At 41.4% G+C, this 17,567-nt stretch overlaps 1 protein-coding gene across 1 annotated transcript in view; it reads left to right on the forward strand.

The window, feature by feature from the left end:
• Positions 1-854: 854 nt before the first annotated feature.
• LOC125456093 (podocin-like) overlaps positions 855-17,567 on the forward strand; it is a 29,854-nt gene continuing 13,141 nt past the window's right edge. Inside the window, exons 1-5 of the mRNA XM_059647822.1 lie at positions 855-1,231; positions 8,561-8,668; positions 9,059-9,127; positions 10,742-10,824; positions 13,362-13,565. Of these exons, the coding sequence (XP_059503805.1) occupies positions 901-1,231; positions 8,561-8,668; positions 9,059-9,127; positions 10,742-10,824; positions 13,362-13,565 (795 nt within the window). The 5' untranslated portion in view covers positions 855-900. The remainder of the gene's footprint in view (positions 1,232-8,560; positions 8,669-9,058; positions 9,128-10,741; positions 10,825-13,361; positions 13,566-17,567) is intronic.

The following is a 17,567-nucleotide window of genomic DNA, read 5'->3' on the forward strand; positions in this document are numbered from 1 at the left end:
TTCCAGATATATGAGAAAAAGCAGATCCAGGGATGGGTTTGCAGGTCTGTCTGTCCCAGGTTGGAACTAGCCTATGTATGTCATGAGGAGTGGCTCTATTTTGGTGTTTAACAATTTATGATGTTCCTTAGCAGTTGGGCTTCCCGAGTTATTACGTTAGATTAGTGTAGATAGCCTCAATGGGGCGAGATTGTGCATTTGTCAGGTTTTATCTAAGGGCCCTGGTAGATACCTGTGCCATGTGTCTCTAGGACGATGGCTCCCAGAATATTTCAAAATGCAGGAGCCAAGAAAAGGAACACCTTTCCATAATTGTTCGAACATACCGAATGGAAATTACACAGCTCAGAGCTGATGGAACTCCAGGCACACACAAGGTCAGCAGAGATCAGCCACTGACGTTGGCACCTTTTAGCATTACACCTTCATCCAAAAAGCCAGCTGGCAGCCATTAAGTTGCTTTGAATGCTGCAGCGCTGGCTCAAACCCAAAAAGCCCCGAAATATGGGCATAAAGACATTGTTTGGCAATCTGGTTAAATTTCCTTCTCACAACATTCACACACACACACCAGTTCATTCCTGTATAATTTAGTAACACAATTACCCATCCATGGTCATTTTGATCATCTAGCACAGTAGCGGTGAAGGCCCACTATCTTAGGAGTGTAACTTTAATTAAATTTAGGGAGTCGATCACTCCCTTTTGTGTCAGTAAAATATCTAGAAAAACAATAACCTGGGTCTTTAGTTAATAAAATATGATCTTGGCATCTTACCAAATCAGGGAGGAAAGTCCAAAGTGACTTTTAAAGATGCAAAGATCATAAGTATAAAAATAGCAAAGACAGCTTGAATTTGCACAGAGGGTAAGCTTTCACAGGGTGGATCTGTAGGAACAATGGAAAGGAGCTCCAGGGCTTCATCCCATTTCTCAAAACCATCTCAAATAAGGCAACATAATTCTTCTACTGCAGAAAAGACTATAAAAGCGAAAGGAATGAAAAGCAAGGCCTTCAGCGTGAATGAGGGCAAAACAACGCAAATGAGAAACACAGTGACAAAGGATTCAAAGAGGAAAAAAGAGAGAAATGAGAAAGCCCTGTCGGAAAGCTCCTTTAGTGCTGATGGTAAGGGGGCAAGCTGCACCGTGGTGGACGTGGACAATGTAGTAAGCTCAGATGAGAGTGAGGAGCAGATTGCCCTGTTTGAAACTGAAGCACTAGAGGAAGGTAAGAGTTGGTTGTGAGAAGTGGAAGAGGGGCTGCTACTGGGGAGAGCAATGGTCTGCACTTAAATTTAAAGAAAAATTCTCGGTTTGGAATCAGGTTTTGTGTCATTTCAGTTCTCCCTGTTTATATTTACTGGTTTTCTTCAAACCTTTTCACTGCATATCCACAACTCATTTATATCAGACTGAAATCAAAAATGGTTGATTAATGTTAGATTAAATGCAAAAGCAAAGCTGCTAGAATAGCTCAGCAGGTCTGACAGCATCTGTGGAGGAAAAAAAAACAGAGTTAACATGGTTCTGAGGAAAGGTCACCAGGCCCCCGAAACTTTAACTCTGTTTTTTCCTTCACTGATGCTGCCAGACCTGCTGTGCTGTTCCAGCAACTTTGTTTTGTTCCTGATTTACAGCATCCGCAGTTCTTTCAGTTTTTAGTTAGAATAGATGCAGTTGTTTTCAAAAGGTACATCTGCAAACTTCAGAGATCCATCATTTTTGATCTTGTTCAATTGCTGTAAAAAGCTGAGGAATTTCTAAAAGCTAAGGATACCATTCCTCCAGCACATAAATCTGTGCAATTGACTAAAATATTTGTCTACAATGGTGGTCATCGACTGTCTTGGATCATATCATGTATCCAAGTGATTCTTTTCAGATTTGGGTAAATATAATTAAAAGAAGTCTCAACAACAGCAATTTGCTGAAATATGAATGCTTATTAAGTAATAATAAATTATGATAATGGCAATAATAAATGATTATAGCGGTAATAATAAATGGAAAAGAAAAGATAAAAAAAAGCAACCAGTCTCACGCCTATCTGGAAAAAGCAACAAGTCTCATGTTCTTCTGCCTGTCAGAGACCCCTCAATTGATGGCTAGTCTAAAGGTTTAGGTTCGCTCCTGGTACTGTTCGTGAATCCGATTCAAAGCGAAGTCCGTAAACACCAGCGTAGAACGAAACTCTCTCTCTTGCAGAGTGTGACAAACAGCCAGCACAAAGAAAACAGATAAACAGTTGGCTGGTATGGAAAACACAGGACAGGAAAACAAGTGCAAGTGTCATCTTTGGCTCGCAAAGGAATGTTCACAGGACTCATTCAAGGGCATGCAGCTTGTCAAGTATCATCAACAACTTTAGCCATTCAGCCCATCCTATACAATCTGTCTTCTCATGCAACCGTCGAATATCATCATTAACTTTTAGCCCTTCAGCCCATCCTATACATGGTGTTAACTTTATATTAGGCTTTAATTGATGAGGGTTCTTAAAGTTCTAATGCCCCATGTCAAACATACAGGATGTCCCCGATTTACAAGAGTAGACTTATGAATGCTCAGACTTAGAAATGTGATTACACAGGGGTATGACTTTAAAGATCTGACATGTGAGCATTTCTTGTATTTACGAATGGCTACCTTACATCCTCCTGCATTATGTCCCGACTTATGCACAAATCGACTCCAGTTCACGAACCCGGTTGCAACCGAGTGCTGCGTGTACATCCATTATTTTATAATTACTTTCAGACAAAATTAGTTATAGATTTAGAATTCTGTATTTGCCTGAGTCTCTACTTGTAGTATTTTGTCACAAGAACTATGCGCTGCCTGCCACATTCCTACCCATCACATCCCTATAACACATCTCTTGTCTAATGCTAGCCTATTATACCATCTTGCTGTACTCAGAAGAACACGCCACTCATGAGGCATCACAAGAATAGACAGGCAACCCTGACGCCAACCCCATCCTTAAACTCTGGCTGAAAACCTACACTAAGCATTGTCAGCGATGAGCAACACCATCGTACCAATGTAATTTGTTCCACAGATTCACAACTCTCTGAGAGAAGTAATTTCTCCTCTTGAAACCATAATTGAAACATTTTAAAACTTAGGCTGAATCTCGTCATAACTTAGCTAAGCATCAATTTCATTGAGTTGGACAGAGGATTTCACTCCACGAAGCCCAGCAAGATTACTCACCGTATCATCCCAAACTCACTACCAGCCCTGTCCGTGGTGATGCTCTCATATGATACTAGCTTGATCCGACCACTTGAGAAACTTATCATTGTCAGGATATCCCAAAATGGACCACCATCCCTGGTGCCTGCACTATCTTTAAAAGGCACTGCACACCCCCTTTAACAGTCAGTTATGAAGCTGCCTGCAAAGCGACTGGCATTTGTCCTGGTCATGGCAGGGAAGGGGAAGCGGACATCTTGCTTTGTGCAGTCGAACCTAGAAATCCCAGGAGTTCAGTGGTGCATAGGACCGCTGCCCCTTCTCCTAGGATCAGCAGTGGAGACCACATACCAAGCCCTGCTAGGTCAGGGCAAAGTTATCACCCAGATCAGTGCGGTTTCAGCCATCATGAGCAATGTGGCAAGAATGTAAACAAACGTCTCCACTCTGCCACCACCCTGTTACCTCACACTTTACCCTCTACCTCACACTCTCTTTCCAATACCTCGCACACCCTCCCCGCTACCTCACACTCTCTTTCCAATACCTTGCACACCCTCCCCGCTACCTCACACTCTCTTTCCAATACTTCGCACACCCTCCCCGCTACCTCACACTCTCTTTCCAATACCTCGCACACCCTCCCCGCTACTTCACACTCTCTTTCCAACACCTCGCACACCCTCCCCGCTACCTCACACTCTTTCCAATACCTCGCACACCTTCCCCTCTACCTCACACTCTCTTTCCAATACTTCGCACACCCTCCCCGCTACCTCACACTCTCTTTCCAATACCTCGCACACCCTCCCCTCTACCTCAAAACCTCTCTGCTACCTCACACTCTCACCCTTACCATACACCATGTCCACTGCCTCATACTTTTTCCACCTCTGCTAACACAAACACCTTACTCCTTGCTCTCTACCACTCTCACTATCACCTGCAACATCTTCCCTCACTCGCTGTTCCCACCCCAACACCTGATATTACCAACACTGCCTGCCCTTGATTTTGCTTGTTCACTCATTCAGGACAATCCATCACCATGCACCAGCATTAACTATCATGCCACCTACTTTCATTGCGCTTAAACTCACGATTTCTCTCATTACAGGAGGCAATCAGTGAACAACAGGGCAGAAAGAGCCAAGGAGGTTGGTGTTTTGCTAGACATTTGGTCTTCTACCTCTTACAAATCGAGAACCCTGATCGTAGGTGGCTGACCAATTGCACCCAAGGCCCCGGACAGTCTCAGGACCCCCGTACTGAAGGCTGTCTTCTTTGCTGTGACTGAAGCCTACTGACAACTATGAGAAACTTCCATGCTCTGTGTCAGGGCTAAGTAGCAAGGCAAGGCAGAAGTAATGTGATTTTGATAGCTCAGGCTGAGGCAGCAAAGCACAAAAAGAAAATGCTGTCAGCATCCGGGTATGCCCAATGGGAGTGAATGCTTAGAGAGCAAGAGAAGAGTCCTAACCAGCAGCCTGGTCCAGTTGTGAGTTGGATATTGTTGCTGCATGCAAAGTGTCCTTGCTGTAGCATTACAACGTTAGTTTCCAGTATGTCCTGAACGGCAGCACTCAACTACATTGTAAGTGGGCATTTAAAAGATGCCACGAGGGTCCTGAGAGTTTGGCAGATGTCAGGTGCCACAATTTGTGGATAGAAGCTGAGAGTGCAGATGCCCTGGACCGTGTCTGGAGATGTTGTCGCTGGGTGTCCAAGATGGTGGTTTAAAGGGGCAAGCAATGAGTTGGAGTGGCCAGGTTTTGGAAACCCTTGGAATTCTCTGACTTTGAGGTTGGGAATTATCAACATCTTTTTCTTTGATTCATTCATACTGGTTGGGCCAGAATTTATTGCTCATTCCTGTTGCCCTTGAGAAGCTGATGGTAATCAACCTTCTTGAACAGCTGTAAGTAGACCCACAATACCATTAGGGAAGGAGTTCCGAGATTTTGACCTGGTAACACTGAGGGAACAATGATAATATTTCCAAGTCAGGATGGTGAGTGGCTTGGAGAGGAACTTGCAACTAGAGGCTTTCCCATGTACCTGATGCCCTTGTACTTCTAGATAGCTGTGGTCATGGGTATGGAAGGTGAATTTCTGAATTTCTCATGTAAGGTACACACTGCTGCTGACTGTCTGTGGTAGTGGGATTGAATGTTTGTGATTTTGGTTGCAATAACATGGTCTGCTTTGTCCTGGATGGTGTCAAGCTTCTTGACTGTTGTTGCAGCTAGATCCATTCAGGCAAGTGGGGAGTATTCCATCACCCCCCTGAACATGCATCTTGTAGTTGATGTTCAGCCTTTGGGAGTCAGGAAGCCATTAACTTACCACAGTATTCATAGCCTCAGACCTGTTGTTGCTCCCAATGTATTTACATAGTAAATGAATTCAGCTTCTGGTCAATGGTTACCCTCAGGACATTGGGGGATTCAGTGTAAATAATACTACTGAATGTCAAAGGGTGATAGATACCCTCTGGTTGGAGATGAACATTGTATGACACTTGTGTGGCATGAATGTTACTTACCGTTGCTAACCCAAATCTGTATTTTGTCCAGGTTTTGCATTTGGACATGGATTGCTCCAATATCTGAGGAGTCATAATCGGTGCTGACTATTGTACAATCATTAAAGAACATTGACACCTCTGGCTTTATGGCAGAGGAATGTTTCCTTGTGGCAAATGATAGGATAGGAAGGTACATGTTAATTTGTAACTAGTGAGGCCAACAATAGGCAATAATCCCAGATAATAGGCATCTCACCACTGTCTACTGGTATTCTTGTCTTGATGTTTGGAACTGCGGAAGTGCAAGTTTGAACCCAATGTATTTCTTCCTGACTTCTTGCCATGGTATATATTCTTCAGGACTTATAAGCTTCTACCCACTGTCTTTGCAATAGGTGCACACACATTTCCACTCTTTGTGAAGGATATTTCTTTGGCAACCGTGTATTTACTCCATTTGGTGTGAAACAACCACGTACACATGTAATTTGAGTATTATCTCTTCACAAGCACCTCTTGATCTCGGATTTGATCTGAACATGTCCCAAGCAAATAATCCTGCACACTGCTTTCATTTAGCAGTGATATTAGTGATCCACAACTTCTCTCCATCCGCATGCATGGCCTGCACATGCACATCAACTCTTTAAGAAAACTTGATTTGCATATAGTTTTATATTTGAAAATTATTGTAAGTTTTAATTTTGTTTTGTCAAACATGCAGCCTAGTATCACTGTTAATCTTGCCTTCTCATGTCCTGTGGTTTTCACAAGAACTGTTTTTGAACTTTCTACTCAACGGTTCAATTGCAGTTTCATATCACATTACATGGCCGTCTCACTGACGTTGCCAATGTAATATGATCCTGCCACCCACTTGATGGGTGGTAGAATGGTGAAACCGCAAATGGATGGAGTGAGATTAGAGGATTATAATGATGATAGCGGGTATAATCCTCATTAATAGGTCTCTTGAGTTTACTAGCAAGCATTTCATCTTGACATCTGGAATATGCCACTTGTTGCCCCGACACCAAGAAAGGACTCCCTTGACTTCTTTGCAAATCTCTCACATTTTCACCATCACCTTCATTGTTCAGGCCATGGGAAGATTCTGACTTAGATTCATATTCTGGAGTTTATTGGTCAAATATAAATTCCACCAGCAACAGTGGCAGATTTGAATACATGCCCCCATAGCAATAGCCTGGGCTTCTAGATTACTCCCTGAGTGATATATCACTCTATTACTACCTCCCGTGATTTGTGATATTAATTTTATTACAAACTCTGGTAATCGTGATTTTTACTGCAAAATCTGGTAATCGAGGTTGTCTGTCAAGGAAATTACGCTCAGTCAGATTAGAAATGGAATAAAGAATGAGATCCTCCTTTTAATTTCAGATTTCTCCCCATGCCTGCTTCCTCGAAATATTGGGGTCAATGTTTCTATTAAGTTGAATGAAGTTTATAGGGCAGCTGGATGGTCTAGTGATATTATTGTTCAACTGTTAGTCCAGATGCCCTGGGTGCCTGAGTTCAAAACCTACTACGGCTGATGGTGGAATTTGAATTCAACAATAATCTGGAAACAATAAGACCCTAAGACATAGGAGTGGAAGTAAGGCCATTCGATTCATCGAGTCCACTCCGCCATTTAATCATGGCTGATGGGTATTTCAACTCCACTTACCCGCACTCTCCCCATAGCCCTTAATTCCTTGCAAGATCAAGAATTTATCAATCTCTGCCATGAAGACATTTAATGTCCCGGCCTCCACTGCGCTCCGTGGCAATGAGTTCCACAAGCCCACCACTCTCCGGCTGAAGAAATGTCTCCTCATTTCCGTTCGAAATTTACCCCCTCTAATTCTAAGGCTGTGCCCAAGGGTCCTAGTCTCCCTGTCTAACGGAAACAACTTCCCAGCGTCCACCCTTTCTAAGCCATGTATTATCTTGTAAGTTTCTATTAGATCTCCGCTCAAGCTTCTAAATTCTAAACTGTAATGAATACAATCCCAGGATCCTCAGCCGTTCATCGTATGTTAGGCCTACCATTCCAGGGATCATCCGTGTGAATCTCTGCCGGACACGCTTCGGTCCCAGTATGTCCTTCCTGAGGTGTGGGGCCCAAAATTGGACACAGTATTCTAAATGGGGCCTAACTAGAGCTTTATAAAGTCTTAGAAGCACATTGCTGCTTTTATATTCCACCCCTCTTGAGATAAATGACAACATTATATTCTCTTTCTTAATCACAGACTCAATCTGCAAGTTAACCTTTAAAGAATCCTGGACCAACACTCCCAAATGCCTTTGTACTTCAGCTTTATGAATTGAACTCATGATGACCATGAAACCATTGCTGATTGTCAGGGAACACCTAATGTCCTGAAAGAAGGAAATCTGCCATCCTTACCTGGTCTGGGTCCAGACACACAGCAATGTGACTGACTCTTAAACTGCCCTCTAGGCAATTAGGGAAAGGCAATAAATGCTGGTCCAGCCATGATGTCCATCAATGAATGAATAAAAAGAAAATCTACAAATTAAAATTCGTCTGCAATTAATGCCACCTTCTGCAATACCCAGGAAGGAAAACCAGGAGAGAATAGCTTCACATACGAAATGACATCTAAGTATTGCATTGCTAATAACCAAAGAATCATACTTCAACAGGAAAGACAGAACAAAACTAACAGAAAAAAGGACAAGCAGAGCATGATACAAGAAACATAGGAGATAACTCTTGATGTTTAAGATGGGTTTAGATTTGCTTGATTAAAAACAGACTGTAATAATCTGATATGCCTGCCTGCTCTTCTTAAACAGGTATCAAGCACCGAAGGCCAGGTATCTGCGAGTGTATTCTCACATTCCTTACTCTGTTGCTGGTTCTTGTCTCATTCCCAGTCTCTGTCTGGTTCTGTGTTAAGGCAAGTATCATAGTAACAAAACACTGCATCAGCATTTTTTGGGAGGTTGGTTCAGTGGGTATGAGGTATTTCCAGGGCTTTAATATTTTACCTTCAAATAAGAGATTGTGTGTTTTGTTTAGACATTGACTATCATTTGCCAAGATAAGGCATAACCAGTAACTGCTTAGAAGTATGCCACCTAATGGGGAGCAACACATAAAAAAATTTAAGATCCAAAAGAAAACAAAACTGACACTAAACCAGAAATTATTGTAAATACATAGCAAGAATTCAGTTAATATTTAACAGGCAGTAAACATTGAAGGAATTTTAACACTTTCTGCTTGGATTAGTTGGCAGTAACTAATATTCACTCATACGATCATCATCTTTTTATTTGTGGGGCAGATAGTCCAAGAATATGAGCGTGCAGTGATATTCAGATTGGGACGATTACTACCAGGAAGACCCAGGGGACCAGGTGGGTATTTGCACCTTCCCGTGGCATGTTAGGATCGATGACACACTGATGCCAGCATTGTAACTTTTGTCTGCAAGCAAGCAGAAGTTTAAGTATTTTATTTTGATGATATTTCTTTTCAAAAAGGAAATATCAGCCAATGAATTCACAACCAGCGCCTTAGTTTAGGTGAAAACAAAGTGTGGAGCTGGATGAACACAGCAGGCCAAGCAGCATCTTAAGACCACAAGACATAGGAGTGGAAGTAAGGCCATCAGCCCATCGGGTCCACTACGCCATTTAAATCATGGCTGATGGGCATTTCAACTCCACTTCCCCGCATTCTCCCTGCACCCCTTGATTCCTTGTGAGATCAAGAATTTATCAAGCTCTGCCTTGAAGGCATTTAACGTCCCGGCCGCCACTGCACTCCGTGGCAATGAATTTCACAAGCCCACCACTCTCTGGCTGAAGAAATGTCTCCTCATTTCCATTTTAAATTTACCCCCTCTAACTCTAAGGCTGTGCCCATGGGTCCTAGTCTCCCCGCCTAACAGAAACAACTTCCCAGCGTCCCTTTCTAAGCCGTACATTATCTTGTAAGTTTCTATTAGATCTCGCCTCAACCTTCTAAACTCTAATGAATACAATCCCAGGATCCTTAGCCGTTAAACCTACCATTCCAGAGATCATCCGTGTGAATCTCCACTGGACACGCCCCAGCGCCAGTATGTCCTTCCTGAGGTGTGGGGCCCAAAATTGGACACAGAAAATCTTAGGAGCAGAAGTGCTGCTTGGCCTGCTGTGTTCATCCAGCTCCACACTTTGTTATCTCAGATTCTCCAGCATCTTCTGTTCCCATTATCTCAGTTTAGGTGTTCAGGTATTTTCAATTGTATAGTGTAATTGTGGGAATATCATCATAGTGTGCGACCTTCTCGGGAAACTAGAAACGGAGAATAGTTTGCATTAGTATCCATATCTTCAAGAAACTACTTAAGAAAACATGAAAAATGTAAACTGGCATCATAATCAAACAGTTTAGTTAGGTGTGCATAATTAGACTGGTCCTAACAGTATAGAATTATTATATTCTGCAATGAAATTGTCAATCTTAAGAGTTCACCAAGGTATGTTTTGTCCAATTGGTCTCTGAACAGCTAGACTTTGAAAATAAATCGATAAGGAGTAATTTATCATTCCAGATGAACCCAATTTTAGTAGGCTTTTGGAAAGACTAAAACCACGGAACAGTCGATATGTGCTTCTCAAAAATAGTACCCCGAAATTTAGTGACTGAGAGAGAGGTAATGTAAAGGGAGTTGGGCCTCAATGACTAACATCAGTAGGTAAAAGAATTGATTCACTGATCTCCTGCTTCACACATGGTATTGCATGTGAAATAAGTTCAGACTGAATATTTGTTGCTAACTATGTCATAGCTGTATCATCTCCACATATCTCCTTTGAAAGTAGCATTCTAGAGAGTGGGATTAGTAAATTTATTAAGATTTTTTCCAATAATATTTTGGTCTCATTTAAAACAGTTGAGATGTTGAACCACTGATAAAGGTTTATAAAAAATGGATAAGACTTATTACGATATAAGTGGCTCTTCATTGGTTCACATTTCAGGCCTCTTTTTCTTCATGCCCTGTCTGGACACGTACCATACTGTGGATCTACGAATCAAAACCCTGGAGATCCCGTTTCATGAAGTAAGCATACAAAAGACAAACATGCGATTAAGACCACAAGACATAGGATTGGAAGTAAGGCCATTCGGCCCATCGGGTCCACTCCGCCATTTAAATCATGGCTGATGGGCATTTCAACTCCACTTCCCCGCACTCTCCCCTGCAGCCTTTGATTCCTTGTGAGATCAAGAATTTATTGACCTCTGCCTTGAAGGCATCATAATCAAACAGTTTAAATTAGTTAGGTGTGCATAATTAGACTGGTCCTAACAGTAGAATTATTATATTCTGAGATGAAATTGTCTCTCTCAGGCTCCAGGAAATACACGAAGCCAAATTGTTGTATATTAGAGGATAAATATTGTTAAATAGAGTCCAGGTCCACATTTTCAGTGACAAGTTTAGTTCAGTTAATCGCAGTCCATGAAACACAAAACTATTAATTACTTTCCTTTTGGTATCCATCATCAAATCAACTGTTCAACAAATTAAACAATTAACAACCTCAAAGAGAGTACATGAACAAAGTTTTTCCCATGCTATATAATTATTACTTTTCTATCTTTACTAATAACTTTCCCCCATGCCAGACTGTCCATTCTTTCAGTGTCTTCAGTTTTTGATGCCTTTACCTCAAGGTTCTTTCTGAGCAAATGGCTTTAATGAAGGATTTTCTATCTGCACACAGTGCATTCAAATGATCTGAAAAAATAGAACTTATTGTTGCTCCCTTCCCAAAAGGGGGCGCTGTTCACTTATTGCAGGTAGAATTTTAGGATTCCTATTAAAAATGACCAAACTTGGACTATACCCTTTAACCATCTGTAATTAATTCTCATCACGTAGACCCATGCCAATGCAGATGATAATTTATAGTTTGGCTGATCTGCCAAAATATTTTTAACCGTTTCATGTTTTTACTGCATAGTTCCTTTCACGTACCCTGTTGCTGAAAGTGCTTTCTGCTGCTGTTTCATAATTAATTTGTTCATATTTGTACACATATCTTTAAATGGACCATATGCAAGCAACACACTCCTCCCCAACCCTCCAAATCAGAAAAAAAGTGCCAGTGGTCCAAATCTAGTCCTTATCCACTTTTCCACCAACTTATCCACAATTATTTTCTTAGATTTAGAACACAGAACATAGAACAGTACAGCATAGTACAGGCCCTTTGGCCCACAATGTTGTGCCCAACTTTTACCCTAACCCTAAGGTCCATCTAACCTCCGCCACTACCTTATACTATCATCCATGTGCCTATCTAATAGCCACTTAAATGCCCCTAATGAGGCTGACTCCACTACCCTCTCCAGCAATGCATTCCATACCCCTACCACTCTCTGAGTAAAGGACCTACCTCTGACGTCTCCCCGATATCTACCTCCTTTCACTCTAAAACTATGTCCCCTCATAAGAGTTAACTCCACCCGAGGAAAAGTCTCTGGCTGTCTACTCTATCTATACCTCTAAGACTTTTGTACACCTCTATCAAGTCACCTCTTTTCCTTCATCGTTCTAAAGAGAAAAGCCCTAGCTCTCTCAAGCTTTTCTCATAAGACCTTCCCTCCATTTCAGGCAACATCCTTGTAAATCTCCTCTGCACCTTTTCTAATGCTTCCACATCTTTCCTGTAATGAGACGACCAGAACCGGACACCATGCTCCAGGTGTGGCTGAACCAGGCTTATGTACAGCTGGAGCATAACTTCATGGCTCTTGAACCTAATCCCTCCATTAATGAAAGCTAACAAACCATATGCCTTCTTAACAACTCTATTTACCTGCATGGCAACTTTTTTGCAACTATTAGGGGTCTGTAAAAAAACCCCAACAAAATAACTGCTCCTTTCTTGTTCCTGACCTCAACCCAAACTGACTCTGTAGACATATCATTCTCGAACTGCTTTCCAGTAGTTGCTATACTTGCCCTGACTAGCAATGCTATTCCCCCACCTCTTTTACCACCCTCCTTATTTCTTTTAAAGCACCTAAATCCCGGAACTTCCAACAACCATTCCACTCCCCAAGTTACCCAAGTTTCTGTAATGGCCACAACATCGTAGTCCCAAGTACTGACCCATGCTCTAAGTAATTCCAAGTACTAACCAATGCTCTAAGCATTTCAGTAGTTTTATCGTCAACTGACAAAATTTAGTTGCCAAATCTATAAAATGTTTCCTTTCTTCATCTCATATCTTAAATCCAAAGCCACTACAAATCTTACATCTGTCACTTAACTCTTCTATGAGTTTACCATATTCATTTTCACCACTGTATTAATCGTACCCTTAACAGAGCCACCCCACATCCTTCGCCTTCTTTCCTGTCCTTCTGATATGTCAAACAAACTTGAATGTTCAGGTTCCTAACCGTACCTTTGCAACAATGTTTTCTTGTGGCTACATTATCTTGCTTATTTATTTCTATCTGTGTAAATGTAGAGTTATCAATATTGAACGTATCTAATTGATTCCATTTAGCATTTGATTTTTCAGTGTTTCTCCTGGAATAGAAAGAGTTGTAACACTCAAGGTCCTACCATTTATTTTGCAGGTCATATCCAGTGACATGGTGACTGCTCAAGTGAATGCTATCTGCTATTATCGGGTAGAAAATGCCTCCCTCTCTTTAACAACAGTCAGTAACACATCCGTCTCAGTATCACTGCTGGTGCAAACGATTATGAAACGGAACTTAGCTAGTCGGAAATTCAATGCAATTCTCCTGGAAAGGAAACCTATTGGTGATGAAATCAAGGTATATAAATTGAAAATAGCTGCATTCCTCTCATTTTCAAAGTTAGCATATTTTGCCCCTTTCTTAAAGATCACACCGTGACACTTTCTTGTTTCTGGCCCCAAATAATCTCCCTTTCCTTTCCTGAATGTTGTGTTATTAACTCCCTGGAAGTTCCCCTGTCTGAAAATACTCTGTTTGAATTCCTTCAGTTTAATATTCATCCAGTCAACCACATTTTAGTGTTGTTATTACAATTATTGCACCTTATCCAGTCGTGTCCTGTGCAATCTCTCTGAGGTGTTCCACACAGTTGAACAGTTCATCCAAACCCACTGTTTTTTTTCCCGTACAGTGCACCTTAAATGCATCTACATCTCCTTCTATCCCTATGCCGTCATCTCAAAAATATCGTCTGATTCCATCCTTGTGCCCCTTCTTTTCTTCATACATATGCTCCAACTCCCAAATTAGGCCAACTGATTCAGCCCTGTGCTTTCCCACTATCGTTATCAACTCAGTAAAGCCAATTACTTTTCCAAAATCAGGCCATGGTTCAGCCATTTTTTTTTTCAAATTAAACATCTCCAAGATTACAACCACCCTATTGACCTCCTGCCAATGAGTCTGTAACCCTTTTTCCAGGTCTTCTGTCTGTTGACTCATACTGAAACATAGAGTATGGATCTGTGATATCTTAGTTTATCCTGATTAGTGCGTCAGACTCCATATTATAAACATTACAACATCTCATACTTGCTGTGGCAATAATGTAGGCCCTACCCAATTCATCAATATGCTAGAAATTCCAGATAAAATACACTAATTTGTTTTATTTTTCTGCATCATTTGTGAAAGTTACTTTACTTTATTGTTGAAGATATTTTAATGAATTATAGGAGTATTGCAAGTTAATTGATTAAGTTGGAGAACGGATACAATGCCACCCATTAGGGGAATGTGATGGCCGAGTGGTATTATCACTAGACCATTAATTCACAGACACAGGTAATGTTCTGTGGAGCTGTGTCAGACACTGGAATTTGAATTCAATTTTTAAAAATCTAGAAGTAAGAGTCTATGGTGACCGTGAAACAGTTGTCAATTGTTGGAAAACCCCATCTGGTTGACGGATGTTCTTTAGGGAAGTAAACTGTTATTGTTGCCTGGTCTGGCATACATGTGACTCCAGACCCACAGAAACATGGTTGACTCTGAACTACCCTCTGGGCAATTAAGGGTGGGCAATAAATGCTGGCTTAGCCAGCAACAACCTGGACATTAATAAGAAACAAAATTCTTTACCAAGGCAATGATGGAGCAGGCAATAGGCCTTCTGAAGTTGAGGTTTAATTGCTTGGACTGGCATGGAGTCGGGGGTGGGGGTGGTTGTGGGGGCTTGCAATATATTAGAGAGTTCACTGTATAGTCCTTGAATGCTGTGTCCTGCAGAACTGCAGCAGGCACAGAGAGGATGTGATGGATACTTACAAACTGTGTCAGTGGGAGCAGTCTTCTGAGGAGAAGGGTGAGAACACTGAGCTGGATGAACATCTGGTGCATGATGGAGAACAGCATCAAGCGTTATGGGTGGAGTGGCACTCGTTGACTGTAAAAATTGTCAGTGCTTGGCTTGCAAGAGGCAAATGCGGCTTCGGTTTGTTTTGGTGCATTTAAAGAAAAGTGAATGTTTTCAGGTGTCTGAAGGCTTTCCTGTTTATGATGGTCCTACAATAAACAAAAGTAAGATGCTGGGATATGGTGGGCCCTGAGGTGACAGCAGCAATGACTTAGAGAAGGTTGTACGATCCATTCTGAAGAAGGGTCACTTGACACAAAACATTAACTCTGCTTTCACTATAGATGCTGCCAGACCTGCTGAGTTTCTCCGGCAATTGCTATTTTGTAAGATGGGTTAATGATAACTGAGCTGTGTGGCTTGCAGGTTAAGTTGTGACAAGTATAGCAATATGCAGCTGCCCATTGCAAGGAGATTCAACGGTGCCACTTTTGCCTTGTGGCTGCTATGCTACCACATTGATAGCGAAGGGCAATTCCAGACCGCAACACTTGACCAGGTGTAGAACTGGAGCTCCAAGATGGCGCGCATGCCAGAGATGCTGGCATATCTCAGAGAAAACCTCCAGCTACAGCATGTGGGCAAATCAAGCTTGCATTGAATGTAAGGAGTGCCAGAGAGTTGTGGTAAGTAGTTAATGAGGCAGGTTCGGGACAAGCAAAACCCACTTTGCATTGCAAAGAGAAACTCTCCATGAAACACAGCCAAAAGGACACAGCCAAAATATGGGAAGATCCAACAAGAAAACAAAGTGCGAGAGAAAATCAGCAGATCTGACAAATTCTGTAGAGAAAGAGAGAAAGAAAATGAACATTTTCAATCCAATTGGACTTCATAACTGAAGAGGGGTGGAAAAAGATGGGGAGGAGAAATGGAACAGAGCAAATGGCCAGGGCAAGGGTAGAGGTTGCGGGTAATTAGAGATTAATCAAGTAACAAAACAAAGTGCAAAGGGAACAGGGATGGATCTAGAGAAATGGGACGGGTCCAGAGTTGTTTTAATACAGGTTAACTCTGATAAAACAAGACTATAAAAAAAAGACAGAAAAAAAATGGGTGGTCAGAGATCATGCTCTGAAGTTGTTGAGTTCAATGTTGAGTTCAGAAGGCTGTTAAATGCTGAAATGGAAAATGAGGTGCTGTTCCTTGCATTAAGCCGCACTGGACTGTGGACAGAAATGTGAGCATGAGAGCTTTCTGTTAATATTTTTTTCTATATCTGTTCTGACATTGAATTCTCTCTCTCTCTCACACACACACACACACACACACACACACACGTGTGTGGCAGCATCTATGGAAAGAAATCAGAGTTAATGTTTTGGATCCAGTCATCCTTGCTCAGAACTTCCAGCAATTTCTGTTTTTGTTTCTGATTTCCAGCATCTGCAGTTTTTTTCAGTTTATATTGAACTCTCACATTCTATTTGAATTCTCCTTTTCAAATCCATCACCTGATTATTTCTTAATCCTTCAATCTCATTTATTCAGAATATTTACACTTGGTTGCTCTGTTTGCTTAGGTTCCACATTCCATACTTTTCTCACTGATATGTTTTTTAAGCTTGCAGTTTAAATAACATAACATACCACAATGTTTTGAGCTAACAAGGTGCAGAGCTGGATGAACACAGCAGGCCAAGGAGCACCAGAGGAGCAGGAAAGCTGACGTTTTGGGCCTTAACCCCCATCCCCGAAACATCAACTTTCCTGCTCCTCTGAAGCTGTTTGGCTTGCTGTGTTCATCCAGGTCTACACCCTGTTATCTCAGATTCTGCAGTTCCTGTTATCTCCGAAACAATGTTTTGGGCTGATGGGTATCAATACAAGTCATACTACCAGCAAAATCTGGCACATTATCTTTCTCACAAACTGTGACAGTTTTGTGTACCAACAGCCAGGATACCATTATACCAATATCAAAAGTAGTGATCTTTACAAAATTCAGTTACTAGATCAGGAAGCTGTTTTCTTAAAAAAAAATCATAAGATTTAACATAGATGTTATCTATGTTATCTAACTATGTCTAATGCAAGTATTCCTTCTTATACCCAACTTCCTCTTTCAATCCATGATCATTTTCAATTTCTACTTTCATTACAGTGAACAAGTTTCAGTGAATGCTTAGGTCACAAGTAAGTACAGAAATTGCATATCCAGAACTTGGAGCATATGGTACATTTTGTTCGAGACAGGCCCAAAAACAAATAATGGTATCATAGTGGTAAGTTTTTCCATATCGAATTCCACTCCAAAGTGACAAACCCTGTTGAAGTGCAAGGAAACAGCAAATGCGTTATGATGATCTGAATGTTGTGCCTGAAAGGATGCTGGAAGAAGCTACAATAGTAACCTTCAAGAAGAAATTAGATATTTCCATGAAAGGAAAAAAATTGAAGGACTGTGAAAAAGAAATGAGAATTTGGCATTAACTGCAGAGTGG

Source organism: Stegostoma tigrinum, chromosome 8 (assembly GCF_030684315.1).
Source record: "Stegostoma tigrinum isolate sSteTig4 chromosome 8, sSteTig4.hap1, whole genome shotgun sequence".
In the NCBI taxonomy this organism is placed as follows: domain Eukaryota; kingdom Metazoa; phylum Chordata; class Chondrichthyes; order Orectolobiformes; family Stegostomatidae; genus Stegostoma; species Stegostoma tigrinum.